Below are 18,748 nucleotides of genomic sequence, written 5' to 3'. Positions count from 1 at the left end.
GACAAAAAGTGTGAGAGAAACATGATATTGACCGTTCTAGAAGACGACATTCGACCTTGTCTCAACGGATGTCCTAGGTGACAGAGGCAATCTAAATGCCTTTGGAGGCGACGAAGACGGCGATGGCCGAGGACCATCGCCATCAAGATTCACAGGCACATCAGCAGATGGACCAATCTTCGGGTGACGGAAGAAAAACACGTGACTGTGACCAGAGGGGGTGGGAGGAAACGACAATAGAGTAGCGTGCTTCAGACGCTTTATCACACGCTGCTCCATTTCATCGTTCAACATCTTAGGCGCCGGCTTAGACGACAACGTATTCTCTGCAAAATCAAGTAAGTATTTCAACATTATTGCCCAACCAAACAGTCGCAACAAAAAACCAAAATCATTCAAATATAAACCAAACAAACCCTTACCCTAGAAGTGTCAGCCATACTCTTTTCCTCCTCTTCTGCTATTTCTTCTTCTTCTTCTTCTTCTTCTTCTTCTTCTTCTTCTTCTTCTTCTTCTTCTTCTTCTTCTTCTACCTCTCCTTCATCTTCCTCCTCAGGATCCTCCTCCTTTTCTCCGTCTTCAAACGAGTTTGAAATCTATCACGTGCATAACAACCTTTTCCTCTTATTCTCCTCAACCTTCTCAGCCTCCTCGACCTCCTCGGATTCTTCAACCTCAGTCTTCCCTCGACCACGTCGATACTTTTTGTCAGCAAAATAGTACCCCCAAAACTTATTTGTCTTTGCCTTAGAATCGACGTTCAATTCGACCAAGTTGACGTTAGGAACTTTAAAACAACAACAAGTAAGACGCCATTCAGTAGGATTAAACAAGTCACTAAAAAATCTACTATTACCTTCCCATGTCCAACCGTCAACAAGATAGTCGCCCACACTCTCTAACGAATGTTTTTCAACATAAATAAACTTATATGAAAACCAAACACAAAGTCTGTCCTCTTCGCCTTGGTCACCAGAGTGTATTGATTTAGCGACATGGATTTCAAGTCATAAGTGTATAGAAGGTCAACCAAGTCGAAAGATTCATCTAATCCTGAGCAATTCGATCCACCACTTAAAAAATACGTTAGATCCGAGGCATCAACTGACCAGGACTAAGATGCAGCAGCTCTATGAAAGATTTAGCCAGGGGAGAGAAAGGAAAGCGCAACCTAATTAAGAAAGGGTATTTGTGGAAAGTCATGTACCCACAAGGACGATGAAACACCTCTTCACCTTCCATCGGGACTTCAATGTTCGGTGACGGCAACAAATCAAACACCGCCACCAGCTTCTCCATGTGCTCCGCCTAGTAAACATCAGATCTTCTGGACTCGGAATACTCCAGTTTCTCTTTCCCCTTATCCTTTCCGTGCTAAAACCTTACTTTTAGCCATGGCAAAAACGAAATTCAAAGAAATTAAACTAAGAGAAAGAAGAAATTTAGCGAAAATTACCTAAAGAAGATTGAAAATCCACAGGCTGTTGACTCTCTCTCTCTCTCTCCAGTCAGTGTCACAACCCCAGGAGAAGACAATCGACAGCAGAGCTACGACATGACCACAAAGAAGACCAATTAAGGTTAGCTTTGTGGGCTTGGGCCTAGGAAGAAGTGTCGTGCATATGTTTGAACAAGTCAATCAGCATGTTGGAGCAGTTAGAAGAACAACTCAAACGTGGAGATAAATAACCTAGAAGCTTGCGCAACAACCTCCTACATTGTAGGGATTTTATCTTTTTTCGGCCGTTGCAAGATGACTATAAAAGGCAGCCGAATGCATGACTACAACACACAAAGCTCTCAAGAAATCAAGCCATGTTACTCTCTCAAGAATTTAAGGCATGATCATTGTACTTTTTATCTTTCATTAAATATCATTTCCATTTTCTTAGTTTGTACTTGGGATATTCTAGTGGATTGGTGGACTGATTTTCACCCGCGGTTTTCATCCCTATTCCTGGGTTTCCAGGTCACCATCTCCTTGTGTCGTTTCTTTCTTTACTTTTCTTTATTGTCATTTCCTAGTTAGTGACATCTCAGCTAAGTGTCGTCCCTTAGACGAAATTTGGCATAAACAATTTACAAAGCGCTTGTAGTCTGCGTGGTAATCAACTATTCAAGGATATTATAACGGAAGCAAGAAAGATTATAAATAACGTAAATAAAGAACAAATAGATTTAACATGGTTCACTAACAATGTATTAGCTACGTCGACAGGCAAAGGAGAGGAAAATTTTGTTGATCTTGAGGAGTACAGATTACAGAATACAACTAGGTTATGACCTAGAGAGTATATATATAGTATTCTCTAGAAAGATGAGGAAAAATCCCGAAAATAGGCCCAAAACATATAACTCTGGTGTAGAATAATAGATATCGTAAAGTTCGGGGCGTTGCCCCTGAACCCCTAAATCAGGGCGCGTCGCCCCTGGACCCCGACTAGTTAATCCGTCAGTAAAGAGTTTGACCGATTCAAAACATATTGTAACAAATGACATTTAAGTTGCTAACATAGTGAGGGGTTTCTGTCAATAGTCACTAGTCCAAGATTCATTGGTATAATTTTCTACCGATTTAAGTGATCCTATGTAACCAAAAGTAAATATAAACAAATAACATCTATATATTATACTAAAAGAGAGGAAATCAATGTGGTGATGACAAATGTCACTCATTGATTGGCCTCTCTTTTAATATCAATTAATTAATATATAATTTTTTTGTCATATTTAACTTATTGTATTTTATGGTAACAATAACTAATATGGAAAAATACATAAAAAATGATTCACCAATATCTCATTGACACAATAATTTAAACTAATTTTCCTTTTAATTCTCAAACCTCTCCATGTACTACGTACTGTACAAAATCCAATATAGAAAAGATACTCATTATATATTACCAAACCCATAAGTCATAGATAAAAATAATCTTGCATCCCAATTCAACCAAGATTATGTTAAAACAATGCGCACAGATCTTCGAGCATTTCTTCTTATTCAGGATAGAATATAACATGTTCTATGTTATCCTATCACATTAGGTACTACTCCGTATATAGTATAATTTATTTATTCTTACTCTTCAACAAACTCTTTATGGAGTGAAACTTCACGGTAGATTTTCACGATATATTTTAGTAAAATTATAGTACAATATAAGATAGATTTATACTTGTTATATGGAAACCTATAGAGTTGTATTTACTTAATGAATTTTAATAACTCCTACTACATATATTTTTAAATATTGTATTACAAATTTTATAATCAAAATATTTACTCCGTAGATATTATGGAGATAATTAATAAAATAAAGGGCACACAAACTTATTTAGGTAGAGTCAAGCAAACTAAGACATTAGAAGATGGTGGTATTTTATTATTCGTATTTTTATTTATTTATTTATCCATACTTAAAGCTTATAAGTTTGTACTACATAAATCATATATAAATATTCTCTTGATACAATATATCGTGTAGCGCTACTAAAAATATAAGACCCTTAACTGCCACATTCATTATAAGTGAGCTTATCTCATTTCGGCATACATTATCTTTGATTTTATTTTTTAAAGAACACATTGAAAAACGACCGTGCATATTTGCTGGGCTATTAAAGCGCCATGTAGGAAATCTAATGGTTTCGATCAATGAAAAAGAAAGATTTCTAATTTATTTTAGAATTAAAAAATGTGTGTGTCACGTAGATATTTTAATTAATTAATTACTAATATATACAAATTATACAAATCCATCCAAAATCTAACACTCTAATAATAAAAAAAATCTAAAATAAAATCAATCCAAAATCAAATATTAATCTATTTTTTTTAAAAAAAAAACCCCCAAAAAAACACAAATCTTCATATTTACGTGAAAAACACAGGACTTTTAGTATTGTCCAAAAAAAAAAGTGTGTATGTCAGGTAGATATTTTAAATAATTAATTACTAATATATACAATTCTATCCAAAATAAAAAACTCTAATAAAAAAAATCTAAAATAAAAGTCAATCCAAAATCAAACACTTAAATTTTTGTAAAACAAAAAAAACACGGCAACTTTGTGTAAGACCCCCTTAACGAAAAAATCGCTTATATTGCTTAACTAATTGGTTCAATTGATTAACTAACGTTAAAGATAAGATTTTGAACGCTGAATATATTATACATTTGTCAAGACACTAGCTGCAAATCTGACAAGCGTCCTACAATAAAATAATTAACACATTTCATAAATTCTTTACGCAAAACCTTCTAATTACTTATGGTAATAATCGATTATAATATGAACTAGATTATATCCCGTGCAAGCACATATATTCTAAAATTATTATATTTGACCAGCCATATTGTTTACCCCGTATAAAACATTTCTCCCCCTAAATCTAATGTACAATTAATAAATCTTGAACGTACATACTGATTGAATCATCTAATATGAAATTTGAGAAACAATTCCAATAGTTTTTTCGCTTAATTTTTTTTTTTTTTGATCATTTGGTGGGTAATATATTTTTACACTATAATCCACCGAATGCAATTTCAGATAACCAATACTTCGTATAGAAAATCTTATAATAGTTGAACTTGTACTATCCATTCAATTGTTTAAAAATTTTGTGCCATATAATACATACTAACAATTATTTAATTTTTTTTTGTCATATAATAAATACTATCAATTGTTTTAAAAAAGATTCACGTTCTCATTATCGTTTTATTTTTACACGCATTCAGAAATAACCAGTTATTCTCTCACACATAGTATTATTGAAGTCGTAAGGGCATGTTAATTTAAACTTTTGACTAATTTATCGTAATCAACTATTTCTAAAATCATAAGATTTAGATGATTTTGTTTGCTTATTATGTTTGCAACAACAAAAATAATCTTTATATGTTAATGTAAAGTATTACAAATCATTTACTCCGTGAGTTATATATAAATCTTCGTGCAAAATTAACATTTTGATATGTAGACCGTGCATCACACTTGATGATGGGGCGAGTTTAGATTTTAGATAAGGCTGAAGACGAAGATAACGTGGATGATTGACTAATATTACTAATAAATATAGATTCGGTGTTGGTGAGCGGGTATAAGGATAACATGTACCCACCTTGGTGATGGGGCGAGCTTACATTTCCTGGATTTGGAACACTAACCCAATCCTAACTATTATGGATGTCATTTTTAAATATTTTAGCTAATACAATTAACTTTAATAATAAAGTTATGTCCATATATTCAAAAGTTAGGTAAAGGCAAAGTGGCTTATTTACCGAATATAGAGATGTCATGTTGTCAGTGGAGGTGGTTTTTTGGGAGTCCTCCTTGCATTCTCTCTAAGTGGGAGGGAATGGATGAAAGTTTGGTGGGAGATGGGATTAAAAATGTATCCGCAAGCGGGTAACAGGGGCGAGAACGAATTTTAAATTGGACCCTCCCGCCTGCATCGCTTATCTTTCATCGAAATGATTATGAATATATCAACATTTTTTTAGTCTAATGTACATGTTATAATGTTTATATATTTACTCAATTAATATAATCAGACAATTGAATTATCGAAGACGCCAGAACATAGTTTTACAATTCAAAACTCTTTTACCAAAAAAAAAAATGACTCTAGGGGTGAGGTTACATAGGTGGGTGATGGAGCTTCGATGAATTTTATTTTATACTTGACCTCTCGAGATGGGGATTGGGAGGGGTGGGTAGGCGTTAAATGATCGAATAATGAGGTAAATGAGACAAGTATTAAGTGGATATGACTAACGAAAGGAAGGGTGGATGAGATAACTTAATGTTTGACAGGAGGGGATGAATAGGGATGAATAAAATATTGTCCCTATGTCAAAAAAAAAATAAAAAAAAATATTGTCCATGCACTATTTTAATGATAATTGACTGCCAGATTTTCATATAAATTTATATTTAGATCATAAATCGTGCATCGCACGGGTATTATACTAGTTACTTACTCTAAGGGAACAAACAAATTTGAGCATCAAGTTCTTCTTTTGGTTAAGCATCGATAATAAATGAAAATCACGGCAACTAACATATTTAATTACCAAATTAATCGTTTTATAGTAATTACATATTATAATTTGTCCCTAATAAAGAATGATGTAAGAGATTCCATGTCTTTGCTGTAATGTGTTGATTGTGACTCATCAATCAATTAAGATTGTGATTGTTTTTATTTTTGACGGAAGATTATGATTGTTGCCACAAAATTAAAACAACAAAAAAAAACTCTTGAAGATGGTGAACCGTTGTACCAAGTAATGTACTTAAAAAGCTAAATAACCCGACTATTAGCTCATGGCATGTGATCATGCATCGTCTAATCGTATTAAAGAACTTTCCTTCATGTAGTATATCATCCTTTGCACCTTTTCCTTTGCTTTTCACTTCATCCAACTTGAACAAAAGAGTAAAACCTTGTCTTTATTAATGTTAGAGTTCGAGTAAATAATATTGTACGTTTATCACTCTTATTTTTCTTATATAATTGAACTAGATAGATGTAACTCCTATAACAAAATCAATGACCGCCCCTATGGCCATATATTAAAATACATAGTTTAATGGAATTCCTATATATAACAAGAAATACAATCGACTAATCTGTAATTTATAACAAGAAATACAATCGACTAATCTGTAAATTACGGTCACGTCACGTGACCTGCACATGAAAAGTCAACGCCGAAAAGATATTTTATTATGAGGTTTACTTTGTGAGGAAAGGACCTTATATAAACAAAATGTCAAAATGGGATCTTAATTGATTAGTACGATTGTATTAAGCATGAATTAATGTTATGGTTGGATCATTTTCCTTAATAGTTTTTTTGTAAAGGATAACATGTAATATGACATAACATAAATCATTTTCCTTAATAAAGACTTTAATGTTTAAACTTGAGGTCGCGTTCAAGTGTTGCAATGAGGGAGGCTAGATCGCCGGTCACCAGCGATATTTTTTGTCCATACCCGGGGCATTTTCGTAAAAGCACCTTTTGTTGTTGACAAAGTCAACAAAGTAACTTCCAAAGTTACTAATCTTCATCCCTTGAGTTCCGATTCACACTCTCCTTCTCCGACAACAACTTCCTCCTTCTCTCTCATGCCTTTTCATCTATTTCATCTCCGAGAAATCCATTTCTTCTCCGACAACGACCTTGTTACTCTGAAAAGAGCGTGGAATCCTTTTCCTCCTCCTTCTCTGTTGAAAAATGATAGTTTTCAAGATATTCTTCTATGGCTAGAGGTTAGTAATTCAATTTTTTGGGTTCTTCAAGATATTCTGAAATTGGTTTTTCAAATTTGAAGATATCATTGAATGAAAAAGTAGTTATCTTGATTTGTGGTTTTTTTAGGGTATAGTCAAATTGGGGGTTTTCTAGGGTTTACAAGGTCGTATTTCCGTGATATTTGTTACAATTAGGTGGTTGATTTATGGGACAATTAGATCTATTTTTAGTTCAGAACGGTTCTCCTATTATTGTGGTATGCATTATATGATTTTAGTAGCATTTTTATGGTTCAATGTTTGTGATTTTGGTTCAGTGTTTGCGGTTTTTTAGCTGTGTGTACATGGTTCAGTTTTGGATATAAATTGTTGGGAACTGGAAAATGGGTGCTGAAATTATTTTCATGAATTCCTTTACTCGTTCAGCTCCCTTGCTTTCATTATTTGATTACATTTTTTTTATTTTAGTTTTCTGAAAAACCGAAAACCAAAACGAGGGGCCTTAGTTACGCTTGTTTTGGCATGCATTTTTCTTCTGGTACTTGGTTTAAGTTGTGTTGCCTTCAGGAATAAATCTTACTTGAAATGGTGGAAAAATTCTGTCTGTTAATCATCATTGTGTTGCTTCTTCAATGTCGATGACTTTGGTAGAGTGGCATGAAAGTTATTTAAGGGTAAGAATTTGCTAATCATATAAAAGGGGCCTCTTCTGAATTTTCCAGTTTTATCAAATAGGAAGCTTGATCTAGATGAGAGTTTCTGTGTATCAAAGCTTCTCAATAAGCATCTTTTGTCCCAAGCTAGGCTTGTGCACTTGTGCTTGTTAGTTTGATAGGGATATGTTACATGTGTTGTAGTATTTTTCAAGGGTATTGGCTTGTTGGTTTGAATTAGAGACATTGATTTTCCTATTATCCCTCATCTGGAACCTTTTTTTTGGTAACATAGATTGTTTGATATTGTTTAAGACTTTCACTTCCTAATATGTTTTCCAAAACGTAATATGTAGATAGCTTTAGTCGCATGAGTAACAGCAGAACAGAACTGCAACACAGGTAATTTCATGAACACCTTTACTGGTTCAGTTTCATGAACTTTGATGAAATTACATATACCAGCTTGGGGGAATTTGAGACTTTTACTAATAATGGATGTTATTATTATTAGGTTTATCTGAACGAGGAAGGGGCCGTGGATAAGGAAGGGGTCGTGGACGAGGAAGGGTAGAAGCACAAGTAAGTGCAAGAAAGGTATGTTCCTCCCCCTTCCATCTTCTTTATCTGTCAAATGGTACAGATTGAATAATAAATGTGTTATTTGTGAGTTAATTTTTATGTGTTATATAATAGTTAAACTTTGATGACATTGACTTTGACGAGGATCATAGTAAAAGTGATTCTGAATATACCTGTCAAAGTGATGAGGTAACATAATTGCAAGCAATACCGTTTTTTTACTTGTATAGATCTTTTGATGAATCAATGTAATACATTTATTCTTATTTGGATGCAGCCATCCCCCGAGAAAAGAGAGGTTGTTCCTAAAAGAGCAAAGGTGGTTGCGAATCTGTATAGAGTAAGTGTTTATTTACTTGTTGAATATCTACTTAGTTTACAAATATTGAAATAATTTGACTTGTGTTATTTAATTCATGATAATACTAGGACTAAGGGGGGTATGACGAAGGCGGCAAACACAGTTATTCAAACACACTCTCAGGAGATGAATAAAAAGGCAGAACCACTTTGATCTTTTTCGTTAAATGAATGTCTTAGTGAGTGATGCTAAACTGATATTCTTATGTTGTGTTTGCAACCTCCGAATCAAAACTGTGTTGTTGAGGTCCTTGTAAGAATACTAGGAGGGTTCGACGATAGGAAAAACCTTTCCAACAAACTTGGAATGGTGAATGTCTTCACCACTCCCAGTTTGAGGGGGGGGGGGGGGGGTGGGTGGGTGTTGGCTTATAGCCTTGCTCACAACCTCGTGCAGCTCACACATCAGTTGCCACACAACATGGCCATGCAGCAAGCATCAATGTAGTTATCACAAGCAATGCAGTTACCCCATCACAAGCAATGCAGTTACCCCATTACAAGCTTCTAGAAGACAGCAAACTCAACAACCCTTCCCATATTAAAGGAAGTTTGTTAGAGAATAAGTTACTTGATGTAGGTGTAAGGATCAACTAAGTTAGCTTAAGTGTACAGATAGATGCTTCTAATTGGCTTCTAATGTCTAGCTTGTTTCCTATTGGTCAGAACACCTCACCTAGATTGTTCTATATATATATTTAGAATGTTGTGATAACATTATTCATTCAATCATAATTCGATTAAGAATTTACGAGCATACATCAATCGTGTAAGGGACAAATTATGTTAAAGTTCGATGAACAATTGATGAAAAAGTTAATTGAAATTTTAAATATTAATTTGAAGTACTAAAAAGTTAAAACCTTTTATTTCAGAACTAGGTACTCTCTCTGTTCTCGAATGTTAGTCCATTTTGGAATCTTGACACTATTCACAAATGAAGAGAATCTTCTAATTTCTTTCCAATACGTACTTTAAAACATATTCACGTGAGATCTTATTTTGTTCGTCTTAATGTGTAGTTTAACAATTTAAAATTTTTGTATTTTTCTAGCATACATATTTGGAGATATTTACGTTTAATTATTGAGTTGAAAAGTCAAAACATGACTAATATTTAAGAACAGAGGGAGTATAGCATATTTTGTCTTCTTATAGTCAATGTTTTTAATAGGGTATTTTAAATAAATTTGAACATTCCTCTAGGCTTAACTATATTTAGGGAAAAAAGGATATACACTATATATCCGTTTCTTTTTAAATGCATAACTTTGACTTTTATACCATCCATACAAGGAGTATTAACTTTGACTTAATTTTTTTTATTCACAATGCATATATTCTGAAGATCATCGTATATCTATACCTCTATACCTAGTACTCCCTCCGTCCCGGAATACTCGACCCGATTTGACCGGCACAGAGTTTTAAGGGACTTGAATTGACTTATTTAATTTAATAGGTAGAATTTGATAGTGGGGTATTATTATAATGTAGTTAGTGGGAAATGTGTAAAGGGGTGGGGTTGGGGAGAGTAGGGGTTGAATTTTAAATTATTTTTTGTATGGAGTATGGGGTAGGTGGGTTAATAGGGGTGGAGTGAGAAATAATATAATATTGTTAGAATATTTCCATTTTTAGAAACAGGTCAAGTATTAAGGGACGACCCGATAAGGAAAACAGGTCAAGTATTCCGGGACGGAGGGAGTATTTAAAAAGGAACACCATAGATTATTAAAAGTCATGTAGCATCTCATTATTAGAAGTCATGTGGCATCTCATTATTAGAAGCCATGTGGCATCTCTCCTTTCATCCTCATTTTATTTTGTTTTTTTTTCAAATTTTCTTTATTGTTTATATGATTTACAACTTCTAATGCCTCTTCCACTCCATTTTCCTTATTGAACATCAAGTTATTAATAGTCAAATATACTCATTAGCCTCTTCCACTCCACCCCTTTAACATCCAATATTTATTCATCATATAATTTTATATTTTTTCAACCTTACACCTCTATTTAATTCATATATTACGAAAAATCACAAGTACTCACTAATTAAAACTTCAAAAGACATCTGAACAACCACTATACAACTGCCCGTTCTATAAACGGGCTCAAAAGCTAGTTTGATTAGATGACATGTGTCAACACATTTGATTAGATGACACGTGTCGTCCACTCTTTCCTCCATCAATTTCGTTTTTTATTTTATTTTTTCATTGTTATTTGATATATTATACAACTACAATTGCCTCTTTCACTTCATCTTCATAATACTACATCAATTAACCAATCTATTCATTCAACATCTTCCACTTCATCTTCCCGATTAACACTCAATATTAATACACTATTTAATTTATGTATTATTTCAACTTCCAAAATTTACCTCTATATAAATCATATATTCTCTTTAAAATCACAAGCTCAACAAAATTAGAACTTAAAAAGATAGATTAAATAACTACTATACAACCGCCCGTTCTTTGAACGGGCTCAAAAGCTAGTTTTGTTTATTAAGGAAAATAAACCAGGTTAACCCCTCCTAAAATGCCAACTAATTAACTCATCATTCCGGATGATGAGAGAAAGAGAAGGATAGGAAGACGAAAACCATAATGATAATCGAGGGACAAATTTTCCTTTAGCCGCCATATATAATCCGCCGGTTAGCTTCCCGGTAGTAGTAAATGACCGAAGAAGAATCGAAATTCGATAAATCTTTACTTGGCTACTTGCATCCCTAATGAGTCACTCATCTCCCAAGGGACCTACCAAATTTAGATTCATCGAATTAATCATCACCGAGTTATCCCCTTCAATAATGAGATTTTTATACAATCGTTGTCGCACTTTTAATTCCTTCTCGAAATTCCGAAACTTTAGCAAATATGATGGAGTGCCCCTGATGGCCTTGACACGCGCCATTAGCAACGCTTGTTTATCGTTACGAATAACAAATCCCAAACTTGTACAAAAATTTCCTTTCAAATGACCTTAAACTATAGGAATAATTACTTTTAATAATCCAACCTTTAAGCGATTTTCCAAAATTAATTCAACCTTTCGATTATTACTTAATAATCCAACCTTTATATCCCATCTACTTTCGATGCACCCCTTTGACTTGGTACAATTGTCACTAACAACTTTAGGGTCAACCCCACCACTCCGCCACCGCCGTTAACACCAATCCCAATTTACAGATTATAACAACGGATTTACAGATTGTTGGCGGGGTGAGATTGGAGGAGAACTAAGTAGATTTCAGCTCTAAAATTTGATCGATTGATTTATTTGAGATTATGTTAAAGATTATAACAACAGGTTTTTTTAAGAGGGTATATTTTTAATTTTTTGATGGCTGGATCTTTATTCAAAGATGAAGGCCAAAATTATAAGGAAAAATTTGTCAGGTTTAAAAGGGTGGGTTTCGTGGTGGAGAAGAGGGGTTTGGAGGAGAGAGAGTGAGAGTGATAGTGGGTTAGGGAGAGATGAGGGCGACGATGGTGGTGAGCAGGTGAGGTGAAGGAAGGTGGTGGAAAAATGGAGGAAGACCGTGATTTGTAGTGGTAGTGGTTGAGAGAGATAGGGGGGATGAGGGCTAAGTTTTTCATTAGTTCAGAGAACTAATTTACAAAGGCAGGAATGAAGGAGGACGAACAAGGAAGGAAGATTAAAAAAAAACATATTTTTAAAAAAATAAAATTATAGCCAATTGTTGTATAACACGTGTGCATGTTACCTGTTATATGGGTTGATGACTGGTTGGGTGTAACCAAAGTTAATGGATACAAAGGTTAGATTATTAAATAATAATCGAAAGTTTGGATTAATTTTGGAAAATCGCTTAAAGGTTGAATTATTAAAAGTTATTATTCCTAAACTATATAAGATTCATTATTGAAAATTAGATGGATCCCATCCTCGGGAGTGGAAGAAAAAATTGAAGCAAATTGCAAGTTTAGGAAAATGGTTTCCGTCCAAGTAAACGCAGCCATAATCAAAGTAAATGTAGACACAAGTTTTTTACTCAATTCATTTCTTTTGTCCCAGTTTCATTATCTTGTTTCTGTAACTGAGACTTGGTTGATGATCTAAAAGGCAGTACATTTACAAACACATAGAAATGGCAAATTGCAAGGATTCTCCTTGCACTAATTAATTAACTTAAAAACAATGCAGTACGTGTGACCAAATGAAACTATAAATAAGTGCAGTATGTTGTAGTATGATTTTCATTTTTCAGAGACATCCACCGGACCCGAAGCCAAGCTTACCAGCAGCAACATCATAAACAATATCAAAAGTAAGTTGCTGAACATTCCCTAAAATAGCCACATCAGTTGCATCAGTATTTCCAGCAAATGCTAGACAAACTTGTGACAAACCCTTGACGTAGAAAATCCCTGATGCAGGCAACACAATTTCGGCTTTACCACCAAACTGAAGTCCTATCTTAGGGATTGTGACTGTGGTGTAGTTACTGAGGTCGTAACACGTGTCAAGGATTGATAGGGCTGGGGCCTTAGGGTACTGGGACATGGCCTTGCTAAAGGCGGTTTGTAAGGCCGAGTATGCATCTGGTGGAAGACGAGTGATCACTGTGCCAGAGTCGATGAGGACTCCACCTTGTGAGAAGACTGTGGGTGAGATTGATAGCTTTTGGCCACCAACTGTCATGCCTTGTAGGTCTATGAAATAAAAGGATGGTCCTGATGAGCTTGATAGGAGAGGTGTGTACGTAATGGACTTTGCGTACTGCATATATCATATATGTTGTCAAAATTTGATGGTTAGTGTTTTCTATCAGATACAATTCATATCAAGTATACAATTCCTATTGCTTCCCAATTAGAATTTTGACTTATTTCCGACAAAATAGATTGAGATAAATTTATGGCAAAAGATTGTGTATTTAGGTGAATGGAATAGAAAGAACATACCGTGCCTCCTTTACCAAAGGTAAGGTGACCAGTAGAGCTGGACTTGGAAGGCAGACAATATGAGAAAACTTTGCCATATTTGGTAGCACATTGTGATATAACGGACAATTGGTTCCTTCCAAGCCCCATAAGCCCAGCTGACCCACCAAAAAGGCCTTGATTATTCTCACCACATCCAAAGTAAAAGTCTTGAACAATATCATGGGACCCTAGACTTAGAGTGTCCTTGGCAAAGAACCCAACAGAGAAGGACGAGTCCCCGTATTGGATGCCGTAAATGCAGGTTGTTGAGGAACATCCCGGTGGAGCACTGGTGGCTGATCTCACCTCCGTGCATAGTGTTGACGAACAAGTAATGTTGGAGTATGTTGATGATTCTGAGGGGTCAAACACCGGATCTTTTTGTTTGTAACAACTCTTTGTGCACGGTGCACATTGTGTCCATGTGAAATCGCTACCTACATGAATGTACACATACATTTTAGAAACTAGATTAGATCTTGTGCACGCACGGCTATTTTAAAATTATTTGAGTTAATTAGTTGGTAGCTATATTATATTATTACACATAACTTCATCCTACGTTTAATTTTTACGCTAAATTAATTTATATTATATTCTACAAAATTGAAATAGTAGGGTACCTGTATCAAAAATGAGGTTGAGATCCTTTTTGGGCGTACCAAGCCCAACAGTGACAATGTAATTGCCAGACCCAATAGTGCTTCCGGACTTAGCTGGTAGGCCCACTGCTTTCTGTTTGATCTTGTCCTTTTTTGGTACCTTCTTGTGGTCCGTCACCGAGTCAACCTCCACTAATTTCGGGTTCACTCTCTCCCTAATTGAGTCAACTCGGCTTTCGTCGTGTTCTAGAATTTCCACGTGGCTTGGGCGGCTTGATTTGTCCAACTCCAGTGTAGAACACGGCCCATGCTTGTGCTTCACTTCTAGAGAATTGCCCCTTCTATTTCCTGCAAAATTATCCAAATTCCCAAAATCATACCTCATCAGTCATCATAATTTCTTTCTGCTGAAGTTTATAAGAATAGTTTTGTCCCTTTAACTAACTCCATCTATTTATTTAATTGTCGTATTTAGATCATCCTAACTTCCACTTTAAATTTGTAACCTATGATTATAAATTTTTTTTGTTGATGGCCACATAATAACATGTACTCTCTGCTATTGGCTCATGGAGCCGACTCCATCTCTTTAGAAATCTTGTAAATTTAGTACTGCTTAGGCTTCATTCCACCTTAATTTCGAGAAAATTGTACTATTAAAACTCAATAAGAGTGAAAAATACTGAACAAAACTGTTTTTACTGATTAAAACATATATTTACTGATTAAACCAATTGTGAATGATTTCATATTGTATTCTTCTTTAGAGTTATTGATTTGTACTGAGATATTACTTCATTATTTAATACAGGTTGGCCATACCCGTGCTCAAAGACCTACACACCCACTTATATTTATTGGATTTATCTACATAAGTTTTATGTTTCTAATTATTTAAGTATTCTAGCAAGAAGAAAAGTCTTACTCACTAGCAAGTTTTATGTTAAATGCCGAAACTTGTGGTCTTTGCATCACTATTGTTTTTTTTGGGTGCGAATGAGCCACAAAACGATATAAATCAGCTACTATATACTCCGTATATAAGAAACTTTATCCAAATAAAAGCTATAGATAGAAGAGGGAGATTTAAACTTGTTACTCATAACCTACCAGTATTATGGAGTATACACAAGCTCAAATACTTCACAAGTGGACCTAAGTCATCATCGATTTTACCTTACTCTTTTTTTTTCATGAATTAATGAGCAGTACCATTTTTTAGTTGTATGACATGAAGGGGTCTACTTAAATTAACATTAGAAATATAATGGTCACCTACTTTTGTTAGAAAATTTATGTATTATTAGACATTGTCTTGTCTTTGATTTACTATCTATCTATTTAAAGCATGTCTAAATATAATAATACGTAGATCTAATTTACGCGTATTAAAGGGCTCATCCTAAATCGGATTCATGATTATGTTTATTACATATGGAGTATGTTGCTTTATAAATAATACATGTCTTTCTTTTTATAATGAGCTGAGTAATTCGTTTTATCCCCACCCCTCCTACCCCCACCCCATATGTGGGGAGGAACAACAAGCAAGAATGTACATATGTCATATGATGGAAGTCCTTCCTACCATCATAAAGTCTTGACCTAATGGTTATGATTATAATCAAAGATCTGTGTATGAGTTACAGGTTTAAATTCCTCCCCTTTGTAATTTCTATTGTTATTGGGTTCTTTCGAAAATAAAATTAAAAATGAACCTTCCTAATGCATATATAAAAGTTATGTGTTGTTATGCTCTTTTTGGATCAATTGAATTTGACAAAAATGAACTCATTTGAACTTGACCAAACTTTTCTGAATTTTTATTTTTTTGTTGAAAAAACATATTTGTGTTTGTAAATTGTTTGGAAAAAAAAAAAACTTACATTTATATTGTTGAAGTGACTTTATCTCTTATATGAATTTATACAAACTTACTTTTTGTTGAAATAAGTCAAATGAGTTAAAACAAACAAAAACTTACTCATTCATCACTCGATCAACTTCTTTGATAACATATACGAAATGAATATATAGTCGGGTGTACCTAAGCTATATGTAGAATTCAATTGCGGGAAAATCTTCACGGATAAGCTAAGGACTAACTTGAACTTTTGGTTTACTCCTTATAAGAAAACAACTTTTAAGTTAGATAGGCTATCAACATCAATTTGTATACCATAGTCCATAGTACATGGGTTGTTAAAAGATAGAAATCCTACTCTACATAATGAGTGGACAAAACATATGGTCATAGTAGAAGTGATTTTACACTTGATTCACTATGTCATCCTTAATCACATTTCTTGATTTTATTTTCATTAATCAAGGAACCTAACATATTTATGTGCAGACATATTCATATTTATCAAACATACTATCTTTAATTAGACTTTGAATAAATTTGAAATCAGCCTACAACCTTAATGGCCATTCGATGTTATGAAATAATTAAAACATAAACTTAGCTTCTTAGCGACTGATGATATCAGTCGCTAATTTCAACTACTAGACTGCTTGGAAAACACTAGCAGCTAGCCGCTATTTCCATAATCAATTACAATTCCTTAACACATACTACTGATAGGGACTATCTCAATTGAAGTAGAAAAGGCTAACCTTTAGGGGAAGGATTGCAAGCCTCTTCATCAGTAGCAGGGAGAAGAGAGCTAACTTGAACACTATGAAAGTGATCATTGTTTTGAGCTTTCACAAAACAATGGCAACTAGTACTACAAAATAAAACAACCAAAGAAATAACAATGGTAGGAATAATAGTGGCCATTGTTTCTAGTAACTAAGCTAGCCCCACTTTCTTTATTACTTGCTTCTCTATCTACTTTTATTCTCTCTCTCTCTAAGTTTTGTGTGCATTAATGCATAAATGCCAGCTCTATGGAGGCCTACTTATATAACTTCTTTTTTTGTAAAATCTCAAAAATATTATCAATTTTATATTGCACGTCACCCCGTGATTGCCCACTATTTACTTCATATAACATATAAATACAAATATTTGAGTGTATTTCTTAATTAACTGACTAATTATTTTTATTTTTATATACTTTTAGTGGATTTTTGTGGTTGAGTTTAATTTATATTTAATTAGTGAATATTAATAAGTGGGGTTTGTAAGTACTATAGTATTACACTACTCAGTTATTCCGTGAATATCTTCTCACTTTTCGTTAGTACACATTCCATAAAGTTATTTTTACTTTAACTTTATTTCATTTTATCGAAGAAATTTACTCTGTATTAATGTATTTGTCTAGCTCCTCAAAAAGTAATCATGTACTTCGTATACACATTGCTTTATACATTTTCCTTTATATATAGCGCTATAGTAAGTGGGAAGAATTAGAGTAAGTATAAAACAAAATTATCATATTTAAAAATGTAACAGGTCAAGAAGCATTTTCTCTTTTTTGGATAATAAATAATCATGGGTTGAACATAATTATTGGTAGCAATCAATTGGTTTAATTTACTTAATTGATTTCTTATTGCTTTTGTAGGAAACGACCTACCCGGCCTTCCCAGTTCCCATAACTTAGATCCTTAAAAAAGTAATTGCTTTCTTGTTACTTTATTTACAATACTATCTTGTTATAGAAAAAGAAGATACGTAGTTTATTGTTATAACATTTTGACAAAACGTTTGGTGATATATGCATGAATTGTAGGAAGTATAGTTCATTTTACCACTTTTTTTTTTTTTTTTTTTTGATAACAACAGTCAAGAGGCCTTAAGCTTCATTAGAGGCAAGACAAAAGTCCGCAGCGATTACATCCTCTATAGCTTCTGGACCACACCCAACCCATACCCTAGTAGAGTAATCAAATGGGTTTATGTGAGCCATGATATGAGCAGCAACATTGGCTTCTCTAAACACATGCTTAAAGGCAACACAATCAAAAGCACTTACTAAATTAATAATCTCCCTCAATACAACTCCCAGGTACTAGCCATCCATAGCCTTGGTCTTCAATTTGTTTATGACAAGCAGATTATCGCTCTCTACATCCACCGTTTTCGTATTACATTGAAGAGCGATCTTCAAGCCTAGTGCAATAGCCTTAGCCTCTGCAACATCAACCAGCCAAACTCCCTTCACTTGAGAGCTCGCTGCTCTAACTACCATTCCATCATGATCCCGAATAACCACTCCAAGACCCACACCCATTCCATCAGACACCGCAGCGTCGACATTTATCTTCAAGGTACCATATAAGGGTGGACACCATACAGCAACTTCACGTGCATTGTCAACACCATGAGGAGTATGCTGACACTCCCTTGTT

General features: G+C 34.1%; 1 protein-coding gene across 1 annotated transcript; it reads right to left on the bottom strand.

Annotated features, from left to right (window-relative positions):
- Positions 1 to 12,889: 12,889 nt before the first annotated feature.
- Positions 12,890 to 17,333, bottom strand: LOC110790012 (aspartyl protease family protein At5g10770). Its single transcript, XM_056835587.1, has 4 exons — positions 17,063 to 17,333; positions 14,465 to 14,791; positions 13,821 to 14,278; positions 12,890 to 13,635 (listed from the first exon to the last, which is right to left on the bottom strand). Exons 1-4 carry the CDS (start codon positions 17,226 to 17,228, stop codon positions 13,120 to 13,122), a joined length of 1,467 nt encoding a protein of 488 aa, XP_056691565.1. The 5' UTR covers positions 17,229 to 17,333; the 3' UTR covers positions 12,890 to 13,119.
- Between the last annotated feature and the right edge of the window lie 1,415 nt (positions 17,334 to 18,748).

This window comes from Spinacia oleracea, chromosome 1 (assembly GCF_020520425.1).
Source record: "Spinacia oleracea cultivar Varoflay chromosome 1, BTI_SOV_V1, whole genome shotgun sequence".
Taxonomy (NCBI): domain Eukaryota; kingdom Viridiplantae; phylum Streptophyta; class Magnoliopsida; order Caryophyllales; family Amaranthaceae; genus Spinacia; species Spinacia oleracea.
Note: the sequence above shows the minus strand (reverse complement) of the source record. Positions and strands in the feature narration are given on the sequence as shown.